General features: G+C 43.2%; 2 protein-coding genes across 3 annotated transcripts in view; one reads left to right on the top strand and one right to left on the bottom strand.

Annotated features, from left to right (window-relative positions):
• Window positions 1-68: 68 nt before the first annotated feature.
• ARPC5L (actin related protein 2/3 complex subunit 5 like) lies at window positions 69-2,728 on the top strand. Its single transcript, XM_035341474.1, has 4 exons — window positions 69-255; window positions 330-402; window positions 777-953; window positions 2,137-2,728. The coding sequence occupies exons 1-4, from the start codon at window positions 116-118 to the stop codon at window positions 2,197-2,199; spliced, it is 453 nt and encodes a 150-aa protein (XP_035197365.1). The 5' UTR covers window positions 69-115; the 3' UTR covers window positions 2,200-2,728.
• Window positions 2,729-3,262: 534 nt separating this feature from the next.
• GOLGA1 (golgin A1) overlaps window positions 3,263-20,908 on the bottom strand; it is a 22,736-nt gene continuing 5,090 nt past the window's right edge. Inside the window, exons 2-23 of one of the 2 annotated variants that reach the window (XM_035341464.1) lie at window positions 20,354-20,488; window positions 19,027-19,117; window positions 18,136-18,210; window positions 17,615-17,712; window positions 17,046-17,078; window positions 16,254-16,382; window positions 15,789-15,958; window positions 15,271-15,382; window positions 15,051-15,146; window positions 14,697-14,822; window positions 14,071-14,166; window positions 13,538-13,633; window positions 13,106-13,258; window positions 12,790-12,885; window positions 11,941-12,030; window positions 10,712-10,814; window positions 9,864-10,021; window positions 9,243-9,404; window positions 8,626-8,685; window positions 7,604-7,774; window positions 6,574-6,660; window positions 3,263-5,741 (exon numbers count right to left, since the gene is read on the bottom strand). In XM_035341464.1, the coding sequence (XP_035197355.1) occupies window positions 5,661-5,741; window positions 6,574-6,660; window positions 7,604-7,774; window positions 8,626-8,685; window positions 9,243-9,404; window positions 9,864-10,021; window positions 10,712-10,814; window positions 11,941-12,030; window positions 12,790-12,885; window positions 13,106-13,258; window positions 13,538-13,633; window positions 14,071-14,166; window positions 14,697-14,822; window positions 15,051-15,146; window positions 15,271-15,382; window positions 15,789-15,958; window positions 16,254-16,382; window positions 17,046-17,078; window positions 17,615-17,712; window positions 18,136-18,210; window positions 19,027-19,117; window positions 20,354-20,488 (2,418 nt within the window). In that variant the 3' untranslated portion in view covers window positions 3,263-5,660. Of the gene's footprint in view, window positions 5,742-6,573; window positions 6,661-7,603; window positions 7,775-8,625; window positions 8,686-9,242; window positions 9,405-9,863; window positions 10,022-10,711; window positions 10,815-11,940; window positions 12,031-12,789; window positions 12,886-13,105; window positions 13,259-13,537; window positions 13,634-14,070; window positions 14,167-14,696; window positions 14,823-15,050; window positions 15,147-15,270; window positions 15,383-15,788; window positions 15,959-16,253; window positions 16,383-17,045; window positions 17,079-17,614; window positions 17,713-18,135; window positions 18,211-19,026; window positions 19,118-20,353; window positions 20,688-20,908 lie in introns of those variants that run through there. The other variant, XM_035341465.1, reaches the window with a different exon arrangement.

Raw genomic sequence — 20,908 nt, 5'->3', positions numbered from 1 at the left:
GCGGGTCCCGGCCCGGGTCTGGGTTCCGGTTCCGGTTCCGGATGCTGGTTGCAGGGGGCGGCTCCGTTTCCGGCGGGCGGTTCCGGTTCCGGCGGGCCCCGGTTCCGGTTCCGGCATGGCGCGGAGCACGCTCTCGTCGCGCTTCCGCCGGCTGGACGTGGAGCGCTTCGACGGGAGCCGCTTCGAGGACGACCCCGAGGAGGCGCCGCCGGCGGAGCCCGAGCCCGGCCCCGAGGCCGAGGCGCTGCTGCGGCGGTATCCTTGGGGGCGGGGGGGCGGGGGGGGGGCGGTGCCGCTGCCGTTGGCGTCCTTGACTCGCAGCGCCGCAGGGGGGACGCGCTGCGGGCCCTGCACGCCGCCCTGCGCAGCGCCCCGCGCCTCGCCGCCAGCCCGGACACCAAGGTGAGGGGGGGGCCGAGCCGGGCTGTGCGTGCCGGGAGAAGGAGCTGGGGCGGTCAGGGACGCAATACAATGCCCCGGGGACGCCTGCGCGGGGCTCGCAGCGTGCTCCAGGGCGAGAAAAGTGGGCTTGAAGCGCGGGGTTTGTTGCAGCTCAGCCGGCAGCTCGCGTTGGGTGGCTCCTCTGGGAAAGAAGCATCAAAAAGCGCACTTAAAAAGATGCCCTCTTCTTCCTTCTCGCTGCTCGAGGTGAAGAATGTCACCCTGCCCGGCACAACCAGCAAACGGCTGCTGCTCTGAGCGCGCGTTGTCCAGCGCAGGTCCGGGCGTCGCTTCCAGCTCTGCTGGCCCTGATGTGGTTTTCCTTCCCTTCGCAGGAGCAGGCCCAGGGAACCATGCTTAAAGTCCTCACGTCTTTTAAAAGCAGTGAGATAGAACAAGCGGTGAACTCCTTAGACGGAAATGGCATTGATTTGTTAATGAAGTATATTTATAAAGGATTTGAAAAGCCAACAGAAAATAGCAGTGCAATATTACTTCAATGGCACGAAAAGGTAGGTGTGTCCCCTCCGGTGCCCTCTCGGCGCAGCCGCGGTCAGCACGGCACCACTGGGGGTTCAGGGAGCACGGTCCTTGGTCTTGCATTTTATCTTTGGTCTCTTTGAGCTTGGACTTTTAAGCATTTACCTGCATTTCAGAGCTTTCCTCAGCCAGAGGGAGGTGAGACATGGCAGGGCAGAGACTGCTGCAGGAGGCGTTGCCCCTTCTTCTGTCTAATGCGTGCGGTGGTTTCGCCCACCAGGGAGAGAGCTGGGAGTGGAGATATAACTGGCTGAGAGGTGTTCTGTTGGTTTGCCGTAGCTGAGTGTTTGGCTGGGGGGGGCTCAGGTCTGGCAGCTCCCATCAGCCAGGTGCTTTCAGCACACAGACCCAGCTCAACGGCATTTCGTGAACCTGCTTAGTTTGCACGGTAAGGGCTTCTGCCATCTCAGGAAAGATTCCAGCGCTAGCCATAGCGGTGCTGCCACACAGAACGGTGACAGGTGAGGAGGAGGAAGAGGGAAGTTCTCAGCAAGGAACATGTTTCTGCTTGCTTTGTTTGTCCTTGTTGTTGTTCTTTCTACTGGAGCCTGTTTTTGGGTAACCGTGGGTTGCTGCTCCCAGCGTGTAACATTACACAACGCTGTCCTGCCTGGCAAGAAGTCAGCGTTCAGAGCATGTGGCCACTTGTAAGCATCTCTTCTTTGTTGTTTTGAAAGGAACAAGGCGGGTCAGAATTAGGCTGGGCGGTATTTAGAACTTTGCCTTTGTCCTGCCTTTTGGCAGTACAGGGAGGAGGTGGCTTGCCCAGACCGGAGCCAGCTTGGGGAGTTAAGCGATAGACGCGCACGCTTTGTCTGATGGAACGCTGCACCAAGAGAACCACTGCCCAGCCTGGCAGGCTGTCGAGAACAACACAGTTTGGTGGCTAAATGAAACTTTAAAATGTCTGGAATGCCTGCATATTCTAGAGAAAACAAAGAGCTGTTCCCCAAGTAACTGTTGCAAAGAGTTGAGAGCAAAAAGGTGTAGAATGAGGTGCAGCCTGCCCATCTGTGAAAGCAGCTTTCTGGAGAAGAGCCATCTCCTCCTGTTACTAAACACACGCTTGTTCTTTTACGATCCATTTGGGCACGGCGCGGTGGCTGGCTGTGTGTGACTGGGAGTAACACCTCTCTCCTTTTCCCATCCCCACAGGCATTAGCAGCAGGCGGACTAGGTGCCATAGTAAGAGTTCTTACAGCAAGAAAGACTGTTTAAAGACTATTAACGAACCAAGATGACGATCAGTTTTGGACCCAGAAGAAGGAATTAGCTGAAACAACACCAGTCCATCCTTACTAGAGATTGCAATCTACTGAACTACTGCAGGAACCTCCTTGTGGAATGCTTTTAACCTTAAAGGTGGGGAAAGAGCAAAGGTATTCCTGTATATTCTGACTACCAAATACAGGAGCCATTCTCCTGCTCCCTTTAAAAGGCAGAGAGAAGGCAACCTCCTGCCTCCTGTCACTGTAGGTGAACCGGTGTTCTCAGATGCTGCTTAATCTAACTGTGGTGTTAGCAGATCCTGGCTGTACTGCTTATTTAAGAGGGCCTTAGCGGATGCAAGATTCTGACAGCTTATGAATGGGAGAAGTGTTTATTAGAAAGGTGGTTTTGTGTGTATACACACATACATGTGTGTGCACGTACATACACGTGTATATGGTCAAAGGCCTAGTTGGGCTATGGGGCTGGTTTCATTGTAAAGTGCCTGCTGCGTTAATAAAGTTCTTGGATCATACAAGTTCAGTATTTTTGGCTTAATCCTAAGTATGACACATTCAAAAACAATACAGCAATTCTAAGCTGAGGGCCCGCCTCTACAAGAGTGCTCTGAGCTGCAATTCCTTGCGAAATTTGTCATTAAATTAACAAAGATGCAGCTGTTCAAACCAGTGTTGTCTCCAGCATCAGTTACAAGCAGCCCAGGTAAGAGCATTCTGTTTGCAGTGTCCCTAGGGGCTCAGATTACAGTGCAGGCAAGGCTCAGACTCTGTGATTCTTTTAGCACAGCCCTGTGTACTTGACCTGAAGCAGCTGTGAAGCGAGGCTGTGTTCCCTTCCATCTTTGTTTTTATCAGCAGCTGTCCCTGGTGAGATGATTTCACAAAGCACTCTTCCTCAGTCCTGACCTAAGTCACTACAAGAAATAGAGGCCTTAATTACCTAACTACCCCTTCTTATGATGGGCAGATGATACATTTTGTTTAATGCTTTAAAACTCTAAATTTTAATTAGCTATAGCATCCCAGGGGACATAACCAGGACTATAAAGAAATCAAGATTAGAGTTTTAATCCAAAATGTATTGCACCACAAATGTCATAGTGTTTCAATACAATCCATATTTACAGCATAGAAGGAAAGAAATCCATTGGCCATAGAAAGGATTGTGTATACCACTGGTTTTATACAAGGGAAAGTGCATTAGCTTTTTTTTTAGTACACCACACACACACACACACGCACACACCATTCTTGCTCTGCTATCTGAAGAAAATTCAACACTGGAGAACTAGTTCTTACGGTAAGTTGATCCTGTATGAGTTCTGAGATCTTAAAGTGTTAGTCAGTATATTAGCTAAGACATGGATCACGCTTTCTCCTAGGGTTCCTGTACTGCATTTGTTACTATTCAGCAGTAGCTTTTCAACCCAGGCTCACCTTAAACCAATCTGTCATTACGCAGGCATCAGCATGAGAGAATCCTGTCCCTTGGCCTTGGTCCCACAGAAACAGGACAAGGGGACATTCTAAAGAAGGCCCCTCCCAGAACCAATAGGGTTATCAGCCTGCCCCGCTTCGTTTCAATACAGGAGCAGCTGACAGAATACACTTTGATTGTCTGTTTTCATTATTGGAGTTGTACTCTTCCCAGTAACTTCCCTACCCTATACAGTTAAGTGCCACGGATCAGAAGTTGCTAAAGACTCTGTTTTGACAAGTTTAATGTACTAAAAAGCCCTGCTGGTTTTACTAAACCTAAATAGAGCCTGGCTCTAAACTGAGGAGTGTCACTTGTGCCAAGGTAATAGCTCCTGTGAGTACCTATGTCTTGTATATGGCTACTTAACCAAAATCGAAGACTTGCAGCAGATTTTCTGCTCTGTCAACTTGACCTCATGCAGGATACTTTCATCTTCACCACAGCGTCCGCGTGCATGGGAGCAGTCCACCTGCTGAAACTCAACACTACATCTCGACTGCCACCACCACGGTCATTCCGACCCCTGTTAGCAAAGCAAAGTTCAACTTCTCAATAGCGATCGTATTTCCACTAAGGACAGGTGGAATTTTCTTGACTGCATTTAACATTGTTAGTAACACAAACCTCATTGTAAGAGAATTGCCAGCATTGCAGCCTGCTCAAATTCCATACATGCATAGTTTTACGAAAATATATCCAAATTTTAAGGAGCCAGACTGATTGCTGCTTCCTATTTTCATCTAGATTGTGTGGTGGTGTTGTAACTAAAGGGCAAAATTGTGCTTCCAGTCTGTGCCAACTTGGTCCCCTAAGGCAGAAGGAAGCAACCTGCTGGAACCAAGCTCTATTAAGAGTTGAATTTTGCCCTCAAAACCAAAAACCTCCTAAGCAGCGTTCCTTTCACTATGTAGCTAGGACACAGTTAACAGCCCACTACATGTTCATAACCGTTTTTAAGCATCAGTATCTGAACTATACAAAACCACAACAAGAGAGGTGGATACTGCTTATGAAACTTTGTCACTATCAGACTTGTAAAGGAAAAAAATAGTACCAATATTCTTCACCTTTTTTTCCTCTCTCTTTTTTTTTTTTTTTTTTAAATAAAAGCTATTTTCAGTGTGCATTTACAATACCTGGAATTCAGCTTTAAAAATTTAAAACAGTTTACCTCCCCTTCTTCCCAATGCTAACAACCTATAGTACAGACTAATAGATTAGTTTTAAAGGCGACTGAGTATTAGGACTATAATTAAGACCATTTTAAATATTATTTTTCTTTAAGAAAAGTAAAATCAGACAACTCTAAAGTTGTGCTCTCAAATTAAATAATCGTCATCAACATGCAGCCTTCAGGACTGCAGGCCAGGATATATGCACCTTAAATTACACAGTGATATGAAAAGATGCAAATTATTAGTTATGTCAGTATAACAAGGCAAGGCAAATTTCTTTTTTGGTTAAAGCTCCTGCTCCTGTTCTCTGAAAGCCTTCTCAAACTGTCAAAAATTCAGTACAGTATTGCCAATATTTTTCTTCCATTGCTTGCTTTCCACAGCGAGACAAGGAAGCTTTACTGTGTCTAGAGTTACTCAACTCTAGCACTCCTTAACAGAAGCCGGAGCCGCCCTCATAACAGATGCACGTGTTAGAAGCTTGAACTGCCAGCACCGGAGTTAGTGAGGTTAACGTTACCCTTTGGTGCCAAGAAAACCAGACTGATGAGCACAAGGAGCTGACTTCCTTTGAAAGACCATCGAGACAATGGTCCCTGAATCCAGCCCAGAAGAGGTGTTGCAGTTTGTAGTGAAAATTTCTCCTTGCACAGTACTACTTTTGTAAACAGCTTCCAAGTTCTTGTACAAAATACTGCAATGACAGTGATTAAGACACACCTGAAGTGGTGTGTTCAGTGTTCTTTTCACAGAAAAAAAAGTGGCTAGATGCTGAACGCCCATTTTCAGGTTCCCTTAAGACCACAGTGTCCTTGGGCTCGAGATAGATGGCCGGATACTGCCTTTAGGAGATGGCTTTGACCCAAACCACGACATCTAGGACAAGAAAGCACAACACTCATTATGCTAGGTACACACTTTTAAGAAGCTGAAGACCTAAAAAGGAATACAGCACCTACGCATCTCCCCCCATTTGGTGGAAAGAGCTATTTATAAAACAACACCACAGACGTCAGATGAAACTGGAAACAGTTTCACATAACCAAACCTGGAAGAAACAGCATCCTGTTTTCACAAGTGAAGATTACTGAAGATTACACTTGCATGTATTCTTTACAGTAATAACAAATCTACACCCATTTAAATGGCACCTGTAGCCAATCTAGTATTAAGCTGCTTTCTGAACAAGACAGCAAGGGGTACGTAGACTGAATGCGTTCAACCTTCCAAGTCAGCAGAAATAAATGCAGGGCACATTGAAGAAACTGAGGCGGCACTCATTTATGAACATCCACTAACAATGACACAGCCAGGGGCACGCAGATGATCTCATTTCATGCAAAGGAAAAGGAGAAACAGCTCTAGGCGTCTAAGCCTAATGTCAAAATGACAAGACCAAGAATTCAGTTTCCTCTTAAACATCTGACTACTCACGGAGCTTCTCGCTTGCTGTCACGGACTAAGTCCACTGGGCAAAACTGTGCTGTCACTCCTCTGAAGCACTGGAAAGTTGCTCTGTATTTCCCTCACTGACAGACTATTTCCAACATGTATCTATGCGATCAGCTAACGTTTTAATAATAGGTTACATGTATTATGGTACCTAACATTTGGAAAAGAGATTTTTCATGATCTCCTAGCATCTAAGAACATTCATTCCTTTTGCTCAGAATCCAGTTAGAAATGGCAAGTGGAACAGAATCCTTACCTTGTACTCCAAAGTTTCTTTAAGCATATTTTCTTCCTCTTGTGAAAAATTCAGTAACACGGACACTGCTTTAATTAGATGGAATGCCTGAAAGAAACCACAGAGTTTTGCTGCTTATGATGCTCTTAGGCTCCACATTTTGGACTACAGAACAGCACCAGGTTTTTCTGCAGGTTTAGTCGGACTTTTTAGTCACAGCTGTGAGAAGCTGAACAACAGCTTTCCATTATCCCCAGTTCCAATAGACTAGGACAGCCTCTACCTTATTTCTTCTCTTTGTTTCCTTGCTTTCTGTTCTTTAACGGTGGTTTGCATATTTGGAGGAAGGCAGACATGGGGAGCCTAGTTAATAAAGAAGCCTGGCTCCTGTGGCATCCTAGTTTTTCTAAGCTTTTGGCAAGTTGATCAAGTCAGCACGTAGGCAGGTAAGAATCCTGGTGTTTTAAGCACACACGTGGGTGTATCACCTGCATAGTACTGGTATTCTAAAGACGACACAACATGGAGTAAAGGAGTCAAGCAGTCAAGGTACCATGGAGCTGCACTGTTATTTCCTTGATCTTATCTACTGTCTGACTTGCAAATAAGAGCAGTGTGTTTTGTCATGACTTTTACCTATATTTTTTCCAACGTAATGTAGAGTAAAAAGGAGCCCCAGTGCACACGGAATTGCACTTCATAAATATCACCTTAACAGCAAGTGGTTTAAGTCATCCTTTTTTGTTGCTGTCTTAAATACACAGCCACTTTCCACTAATTACATACACTCCATATGCTTTTTACGAATAGTGCAGAGAGAATGCCTTGTGGCTTCAGATCTTTAACTTCCAGACATAACTATCTCCTGCCTTCCATTTAGATCCTAAAAATCTGTACCTCCAAACATACTGCGGTTAGCTCGTTTGTGTTACTGTGCTCAGTCAGTCAATTACTTTTTAAGTGCAAAAGTATGGAACTGGCACAGAAGTATCCTTAGTGGGTGCCAGTTTCTAGAGAACGAAAGACTTAAAAGACAAGCATACATTTTTACCTCAGACTCCCGGCAGGACATGAATTTTAGTACAACGTGTTTAAGGTATTCAAAGTTTATCTCCCTTGAGTCATTTAAATCAGAATTGTTTGTGACAGTCACAGAAGTATTAGGCACTTCAGAATTTGTTTTTTCACGTACTTCAGGTACCTCACTGTCAGGCCTTATTTTCTGAAAAGGAAAAGAGAAGTATATTGTGGACTGTGTCACTTTGGCACTGGAAGAAGATTTGCGTCTGAAATATCTAACGCAGAGGACTTGTATCCACAAGGTGGGTAAAACCTTGGCATCAACAGCACGAGCTTCTCATCCTTCATGGGATCATAGCAGAGCGGCGTCTTCACCTCTCCCTAGACTCTAGGACAGAAGCTAGTTGCTGTGAGCGTTACATCTACATGACACAACCCAGCAGAACTGGCTTCAGCCTAGAAACAGTCATCTGACCATTTTCTTTCACCACTCATCTGCTCTATGCTTTTCAAATGAGGGCTTTCTCCAAACAATTCTCAAGCTCAGAACAAAAAATCACATCATCAGAATCTTTTGAAGTTGCTTTTAAAATGTTTACGAGAGAACTTCTTCTCAGAGAGCAAAGCTATTGTACGAGGCATTAAAGAGCTTTCCCTGAGGGCTGACATCACTCCTATGGGAAAACTTAAAGGAATGGCAGCTAAGTGGCTTAAGTAGCAATCAAACCTCAGCCAATCTCTACACAGAAATGCACTGGATGCTGGACACTACCAAACTCCGGTCACCTATAGCTAAAATTCAGCGTTGCAATAGCTCTGTGGTGATGGCTATCTGTCACTCCATCCATTCAATAAATAATGATCTAGAATGATGTATCTCCTTAAATTAAGGGTTCACAGAACTGCCTGCGACTGCAAGGAAACTGCAAGCAGTAGAAAAAAAATTACACTGTAGCTAGCAGTCAAGTTTTTGGAACTACTAGTTCAAGTAACTGCCGGCGAGTGCCAGCTGGAGAGAGACTGAGAAACATGACTGAGAAACACAACCCTTACCAGTTCTTTTTGGAGGGTTTTTTTCAGTTCTGTCATTCTTTGCTGTAGCTGCTTTATCATCTGCAAACAGAGCAAAGGACAGCGCTAACACAGCATTCACTGTTAGGACACATTTTGGCCCACAGGTATATGTATAAACCCATGACAAGTGTAAGGAACAGAACAATAATTAAACACAGACAGCTCCGAAGAAGCGACCTGAATGTCTTGCCTTTCTAGCAGCACACATTCACAGGCACTCAATAGGACACTCGGGCTTTAATGTAACAGCATAACATAAATTAATTCAATGAATTCAAACAAAAGGGCTCTGCAGCAAAGCTGTATGTGGTATCATCTGGTGCTTCTTTCCTCCAAAACAAATAAGGAGCAGAACATGCCACAGGCAGAGATTTCCTCACAACTGTGGCTGCAGTTTTCATTTACTGTTACGATACCCTTATACAATCCGGAGGGGAACAAACTACTCACAGAAAGATGGATTCAGATTGGACCTCTCATTTGGGGAGGCCTGCTTAGGCCTGTCTTTCTAAGGCTGTGGCACGGGTAGCACCAATTATTAGGCCTCCTAATTAAAATGGAGAAGACTAACAGCTGTTTCTCCTGTTTCAGTTTACCTTGTTCTTCTCAACAATTTGCTGTTCCAGCTCTCTGTTATCCTTCTGAAGTTGAATGACATCTGCAGCTGCTATCTCTCCATTCTGTTCCATCACACGGTTTTCTGGAGGATGTAAATGCTCGTTGTTCAAGGCTCCTGCTGATTCTTCTAGATCTGAAACCTGTAAAAATGAAAACAGTGAATTGCAGGTGTATCGTGGTCTTTGCAGCCCATGATCACTCTTCAGGGAGAAAGCTGGACTTTCCTACTTCTGTAGGTTTTGTTTGTTTGTTTTTGCTTGTTGCTTTTGTGTGTGGGTGGCAACGGTTTTCTTGTGTGTTTTTTTTAAACCACAAAGCATTAGTGACAATTGAGTTGGCTACATCATCTCCCACTGGCTTCTTCAGAGCTTTGGGGTCTCTGTCTCATAAAATGTCTTGAGGGGACTGAGTAAATCAAGTAAAATAAGGTGGGTAACCTTCATGAACCAGTCACAGATCCGACAGCAAACAGCTTCCTTTAGGGACACAAGGAGCAACAAATAATGGCATATCGCAAGGCATGACAGAAGCAGGATCTCTTGCACAACTGCTTATTTTCCCAAAAAGTCAGAACAGAGTAGCTTTGCAATTGCACTCACATTTTTCTCATGTTCTCTGGCCAACATGCATTCCTGTACCTGCAACTTCAACTCATCTATTTCCTTTCTTGCCGTTTCTTCTTTCTCCACTGCTTGGCTGTTACATGCCTCTATATCAGATTGCAACTGGTGCATTTGCAGCAAGACAGCTTCGTGATCTGAGGAAGGAGAAATCTGATTACTATCAGTCTTCTGAATCAAATGTTTTATTATTACTATTTTTCTTAGACAAAGCAAGATACGCTGACAGTAAATCCTGACTGTTTTGTTCTGCTCTGTCACAAAGACAGAAGGCAATGAAATGTAAGCCACCCAAGCTCATGCGCATATTTTTGCAGAGGAGCGCTCTAGCTGGTTAGAAGTCAGGGTGATTATAACAACTTGAAAGTATAATTATAAATAATACCGGTTCTAAAAGAACACAGACCTCCACCTGCAACTTGTGTTCTGACTGCACAGGAACACGTGGGGCTGAGCTGCAAGCACAAATGGCTAGCTGGCGCTGATGGCTAGCCAATGGAATGGTGCAACACGAGGCTAAAGTTTTCTTCCCTTTCTAAATAATGACGACACGCAAGAGAAACAAAAAGGTGCCTGGAATTGAATGAAGATGACTGCACTTCATCTTTTAGTGTAATTGTGGAATATCAGCATACAACTGCTCTTGAAGAATGTAAATAATGTATTCCATGCAAGTGCAGTTTTTGAAGTGGTACAACAAAGTAGTGGTTTTTGAACTGCAATTCTTTATTTCACGTGTTCTGCACAATACGTTTGCCTACAGAAAGTACAGCAAGACTGTACTCAGATGAAGCTGTCTGGAATACAGCAAGCTCGTTTGATCTAACCTTGTCTGAGTTGGTTTAGTTCTTCCTTCTGTTTGAGAAGCACACCAGATTTTTCATCGATAAGTCGGTCTTTTTCCTTTATTAAGGAAGCCAGATGTGACACCTTCAAAGCAGTCAAACAAACAGAATTAAAGACATGCAACTAGAAGAGGCTATGGAAAGATTTCAACATATCTCAGGTTCAGAATTTTGGGGAGGGTGGTGAGGGGGTACGACTGGAGAATTCTCCTATCATTGGAAGGCAGTGGCTGGTGTCTACAACTAGGCAGGGGCTGCCTGGGCTCTGTGCTAGGCAATACAGCACCTTGAGAAGTAGTTTGTGCAGCATTAGTGTTACAGGTAATACAATCTGGATGTCTGTGATCTATCCCAAGACTCACAGAAGGTATCACCTCCACACTGTCCTCATTTAGAAAGCACTGAAATCAGTCTGCTGCCGGAGCTAAAACCACGCTTCCACTTCTAACAAGCTCCGGGTCACAACTACAGCTTGCCTCATAACCAGCAGGTGGCAGCTGTAAAACAGCCGCTGTGCAAAACCAGAGATCATCATACCCCTTCTACAGCTGGATCAAGCAGCACATGATCTACAACTGTTCTAGAAGCATGGAGAAGCCAAAAGATCAAGATCAAACTAAATTAAAACTTGCTCAGCTGACAGTTCCTAGTTTAATAAAACAGAGTTCCCATTATCCACTACATTGCTTTGAACAAATAGAGCAAAATAAGACTATCCAGAGTTTACATCTGGTTACTGGATATAAGCTCCTCCCTAAAAGGAAACTTAGGATTCTAGAACTGCTGGGACAAAGATGTGATACAAGCATTGAAAGGAACAACAGAATCTTACAGATTAAAGGAGTCTGAAATAATCATCTTCATTCTGAGTAAGTACGTTCATTTACTACCAACTGGTCTCAATTTTTTATAGTAAATGTCACAACCTGCCCTAATTCTGGAGCCTACAAACTTACAAATATCTCCAACTTCGCAGTTAGCAGCATTTTACATTTTCCCACTGGAACAACTTGCATAAGTTGATAGGATTCTTGTGCAAGCATTTACATATTCATCCCAACTTTCAAGTTTACTGAGGCAACCCTGGCTGTCTTGCATGCTAAAGATGATTCCAGTTAACATATCAGTCAGGAACATTACGTCCAAGTCTCATCTGATCTGTGCAAGGTTAGAGCACCTGAACATATTTTAGACTATTGGTATTGACCAACCTGCTGCTGGAATTCCTCCCTCTGTTTTCGTGTTTCTTCCAGTGCTTTGGCAATTTCAGTGCTGACAGTCTCCCTGCTGCTTATTTCCTTCTGCACAAGGAAGGTAATTAAGATGTTACTTGAGACAACTAAAATCAGGTCAGTGTCTCATCTTTAAAACCAAATCCATTAGCAGCTACAATTTATCGGTGTTCTAATACACTATGATTTACATTTATTTCCAGTTGCGCACCACTGTTTTGTTTGACTGCACTACTGATACCTGCACACACAGGAACTGTAAAGAACTGATGAAAGACCCAAACACATCCAACACTTAAAAGATCTCTTATTAGCTTGAAGTATCTATTACAAAGTGGTGGCTCCTTCCTACAACTGTCTTTAAATTTAATTAAGCATCTAACAGTAGCTACAGAAAAAAAAAAAAAACACCTTCCAACAATCTAAAATTATTCAGAAGACTAAGTATAAGCTGTAAAACCTAACCAAGTTCCACTTATGTTTATAACTGCTTTTTTTGAATGCTACGAGTGGAACTGACGTTGAACTATTCTGCGTTCACTGCTGCCAACAGGATTTAAGAGCTCTTCATGCCTGACAATAGGGGAATGTATTATTTCTGCCTGATTTAGGCAGATACAAGCATTCTGTTTCAGGAAAGGATCACCCATTTGAGGAGTGTTATAAATCAGTTTCTACTGAGGACCAGAGATGATTTACAGCTTTAAGTACACAGAGCCTAAATGCAATCTGATTCCAAGTACTGAGAAGGTAACGCACTTTGCCAGGAACCGTTTCTCAAACTAAGCACAACATTTAACCAGTATCACTAACCAGGTAAGCCCTTACCTTTAGCCTGTTTAGTTCAGATTCTTGGTTTTTTAAAGAACTCTCATACTTTTCTCTGCTTTCATTAAGATGTTCATTTTCCTTCTCCAACTGGCTCTGTAAAATAAAGATTGCTTAAGTACTAAGTACAAGTATTCCAGTGCTTTGTTTAAACAGATCCAGTGAGTTGCTCTGTTCATGTTTAGTTTCTCCAAGTATTAGATCATCTATTGGTATGCTTAGGAGCTCTGAGTAAGCACATTCAGATGAGTATCTACTAGCTTTGTTAAAATAACTGTGAAGACTCAGGTGCCCCCTGAACAGTATCTGTACTTACTATCTTGTGCCGAGTAGATGTTTTATCAAATTCCCAAGCTGTTTCAAGAGCAGCAATTTGAGACTCCAGCTCAGTAACTTTCTGTTCATACTGATGTTTCTCATTTGATATCTGCTGCTGCAGTTTGTTTCTTTCATTTTCCAGATCGGTTTGCTTAAGAGAAATAAAGACCACTGAGTAATAAAATGGTATTTTATTAATTGTATTATTCTCTGATAAGAATTGGACATCATTTCATATGACACATACTCAAACTGAACTGACACGACGTCTTTGGCAGCAGTGCCATGCACTCTCATACAGACATTAGTTTAGGAGACAAACAGCAAGAAAACACTGGAGGAACAAATTGAACACCAAGAAAACAGTGCCACTGGAGATGCTGAAAACTGATTTGCAACTGGTCATGAAAATACTCTGCAGTGTACTCACCAACTTCTGGATCTTCAGATCTTGCTCACCAGCTGCTTCTTTGGTCTTTTTCAATGTTTCTGTTGTGATCTGCAGTTTTTGTTCCAGTTCTCTATTCTAAAATATAACAGTACATTAACTTCCTTATCCATTGGCATCTACATTACTAGAAAAACGTAGTAACATACAGAACATGGGACGACCCAGTAAACATCAAAACAATGAAACCACATAGTTCAGAGAGAAAGTCTACTTGACACATGTTGCTTTCTTTAAAAACTCTTCACCATCCCAGCCCTTCCTCAGCAATGCTTGCACCTCAGCTACTTGTTTCTTCGGGTAGGAAAGATACGCTTGAAAACTCTTTAACTTCAGAACCACTAGGCACCTCTCCACCGCTGTAGGTGGGGAGATGACCAGAGCCATGGATCCATTAGACTTTCAAGACTAAATGGGACATAAAACCTCACCTTTGGTCAAGTACTGCGAGAGGAAGAGGCATTGTGTATAAAGAGGATGGAAATAGTGCGATTTGTAGGAAAAAAAATATTTACCTGTGTTTCCAACTGGTTCACAGTATCAGCATGATGCATTCTGTCTGTTACTATCTGCTGTCTGGTTTCATCCAGTTTCAGCTCAAGAGCAGCTTTCTGAAGATTATATTGGGTTGAAGAACAGGAGAACAGACAGACAGAGAGATAGGATTTTAATTAAGATTTGTGTTTGCATTTCATTAATAAAACAACACTAAAATGGGCCAACGTGCAAAAACAAACAGTTTCCCACTCCCATCTTAATGCTTTGCAATTCATGATCATAAAAAATGAAGAATAATAAAAATTGTGCACTGCTCTCTGTAAGGATTAAACAATAAATCTTTCCAGTTGCTCCATTTTGTGGGCATGTTAAAAAGCTCTTCTTTCCCTTCTAAGCAGATAGATACATTGCCTAAACAGACAATTCAGAAAGACCAATGCAGACATCTGTGCAAAAAGTACATAAACAGGCCCGATGTAATCATCCACACAAGCCTGTCCAGCACAGCGTGCCAGTATACACGAGAGGAACAAACATGCCTGCATTACATCTTATATTATTTCCATATGTAGTAAACAATGTATGAACAAAAAACCATCTCCGTAAGATTGCACTTTTAAGCAGTCTATAAGTGTAAAATTACCTCCTTGAGTAGTTCCTGCACATGTTCATCCCCTGAAAGATTTCTTTCTAGCTTCTTTTCCAAAGAAGACACTTTTTCCTGCAGCTGTTCAGTAAGTTTATTTCTCTCAGCAAATTCAAAAGTCATCTGTGGGAACAAGAAATCATTTTTAATTTTTATTTTTCGTAGCCAAGCTTTCATCCAATCCATTGTAGTTTGATTTGAAAAAATGCCACTAGAAAGAGGAAAGTTCTATTTGAAAAGACAATATAATGCTCAAACACTTCATGAACACCGAACTTCAGACTAACAGTGTGTTACCAAAGTATACACCTTCACACCAGACAGCAGAAGATGCATCTGAAAACACTTAACCTTTAGCTTGTGTTGCTCATATTCCACCTTCAGAGATTCATGCTCCACTTGTAACATTTCCAGTCTCTTCTCACAACCAGAACCAGCAACTTGAGCCTAAAAATTTTGAGAAATGATTTGCTTTGAACGTTAGATTTCCAAAACCCACAAAACTGATATCAAATATAACTTCTGTAAACAGGGAGCTCTTTGAATCAAACCTCACTTATCTGAAACTTACATTTTGCAAGTCTACAGAAAGCTGCTGAATGACAGTTTGTAGTTCCTGTTCGCGTAACTCCAGAGCAGTTATCTTATTTTCTGCATTTGTCTCAGCTGTCCTTAGTTGGTCTCTTCACGGAAAGAGAGAAAAAAAAGTGATACAGCATTCTAGAAAAATAACCTTTGGAAGATGATTCTGCTTCTTATGAAAATGGACTAAGCAACATGAACAACACTTTCTTGCCTTCAAAGCAGCCACTGTCTTGATCATACACTATCCAAAGAGATAATGATGAAGTATTCAAACTACACATACAAAAACTGTAACATTTGTACAAAATCCTAAGCAAGTACTGCTTTAATTGGCTTGAAAATCAAGATATATAAACTTGGCATTTGCATCCACACTGGCACAGCAGAAGCAATAATTCAGTCTGTTCCTTGCATATACAAACTCTTCCAAAAAAGACAGCCACGGACACAGAGTAGAAGTATAGGGGAAACGAATACACCCCTCATGAAATGCGACATCCGTACCTCTGTGCCTCTAGCTCCAAGAACTGCTGCTGCAACTCCTGAAGATCTTTTCGTAGGCCTGATGATTCACTGCTTGCATCCTGAAGCACTTCCTTAGTGTGGGCTAGCTCTTGAGTGCATGCCTCGAGTTCCTGCTCTGCTTTGCTCAGAGATTCTTCCTTTTTCAAAAGCTGGATACCAGAACGTTATCTTTAACAATAGATATGCACTGGTAGTGCTGATAGAGTCTTCTCATTTAAACCTGTCTCCCTTGTTAAGTTATGAGCTGAATTAAATGAAATAACTCCCAGAAAAGCCACTGTTGTAATACTCTAAGACAGTACGTTACGCACATAGCTACTGATAGGACTCGGACACTGAACAAGACTGCATGTAAGCATTAAGGCTAAAAACGACGCAGTGCTAACACCCAGGACGCATTCTAACAGAAATTTTAGCAAAAAGTCATGTTTAAAACAATCTTACCATGTGTTTAACTTTGGCCATTTCCTGCTGTTGAAAGCCTTCCAGTTCATCAATTTCATCTCTCTTCTGAAAAAGGTTCAAACTCTGCTCCCTCATTTCTCGTAACTGCTTTTCAAGCATTTTCTTTTCCTGATAAACCAACAAAAACAAAAGGAATCCGAGAATATCTGAATGCTAATTTGAAGTCGATATGAGTTTAGTTGAATTCTCTGGGAAATAAAACTTTCCTTGCATCCCCAAGGCGCTCTGACAGTGCTACATACAGAACTAGAACCTCTTCAAATTCGTGTTGCGCCATGCAATGTGGAGCAAATTACTGAACTGCAAAAATCTTTTTTTAAAAATTGTCTTCATTACAATGCAGTCAATGAAAATGCAACTCTAAAACACTGACAGCAAAGAGTAACATGTTTAATGTCCTCATAGACAGAGGTACTTTAAAATAGACTAAGTTAAATGGCCAGAACTACAGCAAAACTGAAATCCCATACTAAAAAAAATACATTTCTTTTATGAAACAGATGACCCACTACAAGACCTCAGACTAAGTCACTACCTCCTTCTGCATCCCAGCTGCCTCCTCAGTAAGATCCTTCTTCTTGCAACCCACTGTTCTTTTTTTCCACATTGAAAATTCATTCCAGAACTATTTCATGAAGCACTGGAGCTGGTACATCCCTGGCCCCACCCACCGAACAATGATCAAATATTAAGAAGAGCTGAACAGAGCTGAGCTGTAGAAAGCACGTGGGTGCTGTTTAAAAATACAAAACAAAAGAAAAGCTTAATTACCTTTTCAACTTGACCCAATTTTTCCATCCACTCCTGAACAAGAAATAAAGAAGAAAAATCAAAACCCAGCTGCAGACATTAAAGGAGAGCAATTATTATTATTTTTTTTTTTTTAAAAAAAAAAAAAAGAATTTGTACTGATACAAAGTTACTGATAGTGATAAGTTGTGGAAATGATTAAAAAAAAAAAAAACAAACAATAATCACCAAAAAAACAGGTAATAATTCAATATATAAAAGCTGTGGAATAATTTATGTTCCCTGCATATATAAGCATTATTCAAGTAAAATAAAACAAAAATGACAGCAGGTCTACTGCAGTGGAATCTTACAAGTGTGAACTTGACTTGACATTAGCAAGTTTTGTGGGCTCTTACCAAAAAGATTAAGACTCAGGAAAATGACAAGTACTACACCACTTTAATTATTATTTTTTTAACTTTAGTGCACTAATCAAACACAATGCAGAACGACGACTTTAATTAATGGTGACACCTATCTAAAACACCAATGTCATGCACTCAGGTCTCCACAGCCAGTCAAAACGCGAGTTGTTCAAGCTCCGTTACCTGGTCCTTTTTCTCTAAGGCCAAAGCCATTCCCTCAGCCATCTTGGCTCGGTTGGCCTGGTGAGCTTCGTTCTGCTCTTGAAACTTCCTCATGGAGGCTATCAACAGAGAATCACCAGCTGTGTTAAAAACCCATCAACGGCTTCTGAAATTTCTAAGTCATTTATAGCTTTAAAGAGCTTCTTCTTCAACAGTGCGGAAGAGTCAGGATGGGGCTAACACCCTGCCACTGACATCACACTGCTAGCACGCAACACAAGTTCCAGAAATAACAAAGACACAACTATCGTTCCTCACAGGATTCTAACGAGGCTGTAGGTTTCAAAAAAGTCTCTCCTGCATGATAGGAGATAGCCCCAATCTGCCAAAAAGAGTGTATTAACAATTTTATTCATCAGCCACCCCACAGGTGCACAGTTTGAAAAGAAACGTTTAAAACAAATATACATAAAATTTGTTTCTTTTCAGCTGTATTTAAATCACAGCAATTTTCAACAACAACAACAGAGAGAAATACGTACAATCCTGATGCTTTTCTAATGCATTCTCAAGCTTCTCTTTTATCTTCTGCAAGTTTCGGATCTGATCAGCATAATCTTGTGTGAGGAGGGAGAAGCACAGACCAGGAATGGACAGACATCAGGGAAGGAAATCAAAGAGGAAAAAAAAAAAAAGGAAAAAAAAAGAAAACAGGATGAGTGGAAAATGACAATGATTTTCTCAACCAGAAAATCATTCCTGCTGAGGAAAACTCGGGTGACCGTAACAATGAACACAAGCAACTAATTCTATACTGTCCATAGGGCAAGTGATCGGTACAAACGGGAGGGACCTGTCCTAGGCACGCTACTTACACAAACAAGGGCAGTACCAGAGAATGGCAAACTATCCCCATGTCTGGCTATAAAAAACTATCTTCACCTGGCTATAACCTCTCCTTATTTCCCAAGGCCATCTCTGACCTTTGGGAAGGAGCTGCGTAACAGCTCACCCTAGTCTCTGATCCACTCCATGCAACAGAAACAGAAACAGTCATTGAGCAGAGCCCTTACAACGGCTCTCCAGATCAAGGTACTATCTTAGAAAGAAAAACAGCCTCAGGACTCTTTTATGCTCAATTCTCTGCTTTTTCTTCATTTCAACTGTTATTGTCAACACCAGAAGTCTTAGATACTGAGAGACATGAACCATCACATAAATATATTAATAAAAACAAGTGGGAAACACTGTTTGAGGCACAGGGACAGAACGCTACCCCAGCTGTTCAAAAGGATCACAGCAGTGCATCGAGGAATCAGTAGGAGAGTCATCCATCAACGTTCAAACCAAGCGTACATTTTAAATAAATGTAAACACTTAAGTTGGAAGGAAAATAGTTTCTAATAGGATTTTATATGCATCAGGACACGTACCAGACAGCTTGATCTCCAGCTTTCTTATTTGTTCATTTCTTCTGAACAACTGGGATGAAAGATCCTCTCTAGAGCTGCTTCCATCAGAAGCCTTGACAGAAGAAGAACACTCGTGTAACTTACAAACATGGACGAAATGATCCCGTCATACACTAACTCTATGATGATAAACTCTGTTCCACCAAGGAACGACGCTTCAGTTTCTCACGTAAAGGGGGGAGCTGTACTAGCACAGCAGAGTGCACAGAAAACGTTAAAGAACAGTAAGGAGTTAGAACAGTCAGCTGTGCAACACCGGCCTGTTCCATGAGATACAATGCTTTTAATCAAAGCTATAGCTGAACACCGTCCGTTCAAACTGATCACTGAGGAGGTGGCATCATAGACTTTTTCACTTTTATTTGTTTTCTGTGCGCTAAACTCACAGGAATGAGCTTTCCTTCAATTCTGAATTTTGAGAATCTGTTAAGCGCAGAACAGATGCCAGAAGAATAGCAGGCTAATACGTACTTCCATTGTAAAGTGTATTTAAACATCAGGAATTGCAACTTGCTGCACAAGAGAACTTGCATTTCAACTACGTGAGCTTCAGAACAGTGAGTTAAAGCTCAGCTGGGTAAATAACATCTCAACTCTGCACACAGCAAAACAGAAGCGCAGAAGTGACCTGCTGTTATGAATGCAGCAGCCACGAACTGTAGCAATGTTACCCTGCATCTTAACCTGGGGCTTGAAAAATACTACGGCCATCAAGGGGCAGAGGTGAGAGAGCATTCATTTAATCCCTTCACACCTGGAATTATGCAGATTGCTTAAGCAATAACTTATAACAAAAGACAGCTTGAGCAAAACATGGGAGGTACTACAATGCTCTGAGCACAACAACACTGACCGCACGCTCTTAGCAGTCACACAACGTGCCGGCTAGTCAGGAGGCAAATGCAGGTGCATAGCAAGATCACAGCTAACCAGTACCTAGCTTGCTTTCCTACTGCTTCAAGTAGCTAACTTCACAAACAGGTATCCTACGTGTCTGTTCGTTTAACGTTTGTTTGGTTTTATAACTGTTTAGCAATGTTCTGTTTTGAGATAGCTTTGTAACTCACATTTACGTGAGCAAACTACTAAGTGCTGTAGTAAACACACAAATATTTCTGATTACTGTTTGAGTTGCCTCCAACTAATGACTCATCCACGTATTAAGGTGCACACCTACAGTGACACAACCCACATACAACTCGCACAGCAGACTCAGAACGTACAGCCTGTGAAGCCACGACAGAAACGCTGTAAAATGAATCAAAATCCAGAGCAAGGCGTAACTCACGAAGTCATCTCCCGAGTCCGCCCCCACGGACGTTATGGACTCCTTGCTGATGGACCTGGGGATCCTGGCGGCTCCCCCTGCTCTGGGAGCCACAGCCGCCTCCTCCGCGATCTTCTTCTTCAGCTTCGCGAACATTTTACCCTCTGCGGTGCCGCAACGGCCAGGTGCTTCCAGCAGCCGCCGCGCCCCGCTCGGCTCCGAGGCTCCGCGCTCAGCCTCCCGGTGCCGGGGTTTAGCTCCGAGCCCCGTCCCCCGCCGTCACGGCGCCTCTCGGCCCATGGGCGCCCCGCGGCCCGGCAGCGCCTGCAGGGTACAGCCGGGGGGCTCACACCGCGCGGGGCGGCCGTCGGCCGCAGCCCCCCCCGCAGCCCCCAGCCCAGCCCCGCCGAGCTCCCCGGGGCCGTGCAGGAGGCCGGAGCTCGGCCCCGGCCCAGCCTCGCCGCCCCCGCCCCGTTCCCGGGCAGCCGCGGGCCCGCGGACACCGCGTCAGCCCTGCGGCCCGGCCCCGCCGCACGCCTCCCCGGACCCCTGCACACGGCTCCCCTGCCTCCCGGC

The sequence above is a fragment of the Oxyura jamaicensis genome, chromosome 17, assembly GCF_011077185.1.
Source record: "Oxyura jamaicensis isolate SHBP4307 breed ruddy duck chromosome 17, BPBGC_Ojam_1.0, whole genome shotgun sequence".
NCBI classification, from domain to species: Eukaryota; Metazoa; Chordata; class Aves; order Anseriformes; family Anatidae; genus Oxyura; species Oxyura jamaicensis.
This window is presented reverse-complemented; position numbering and strand designations above follow the sequence as displayed.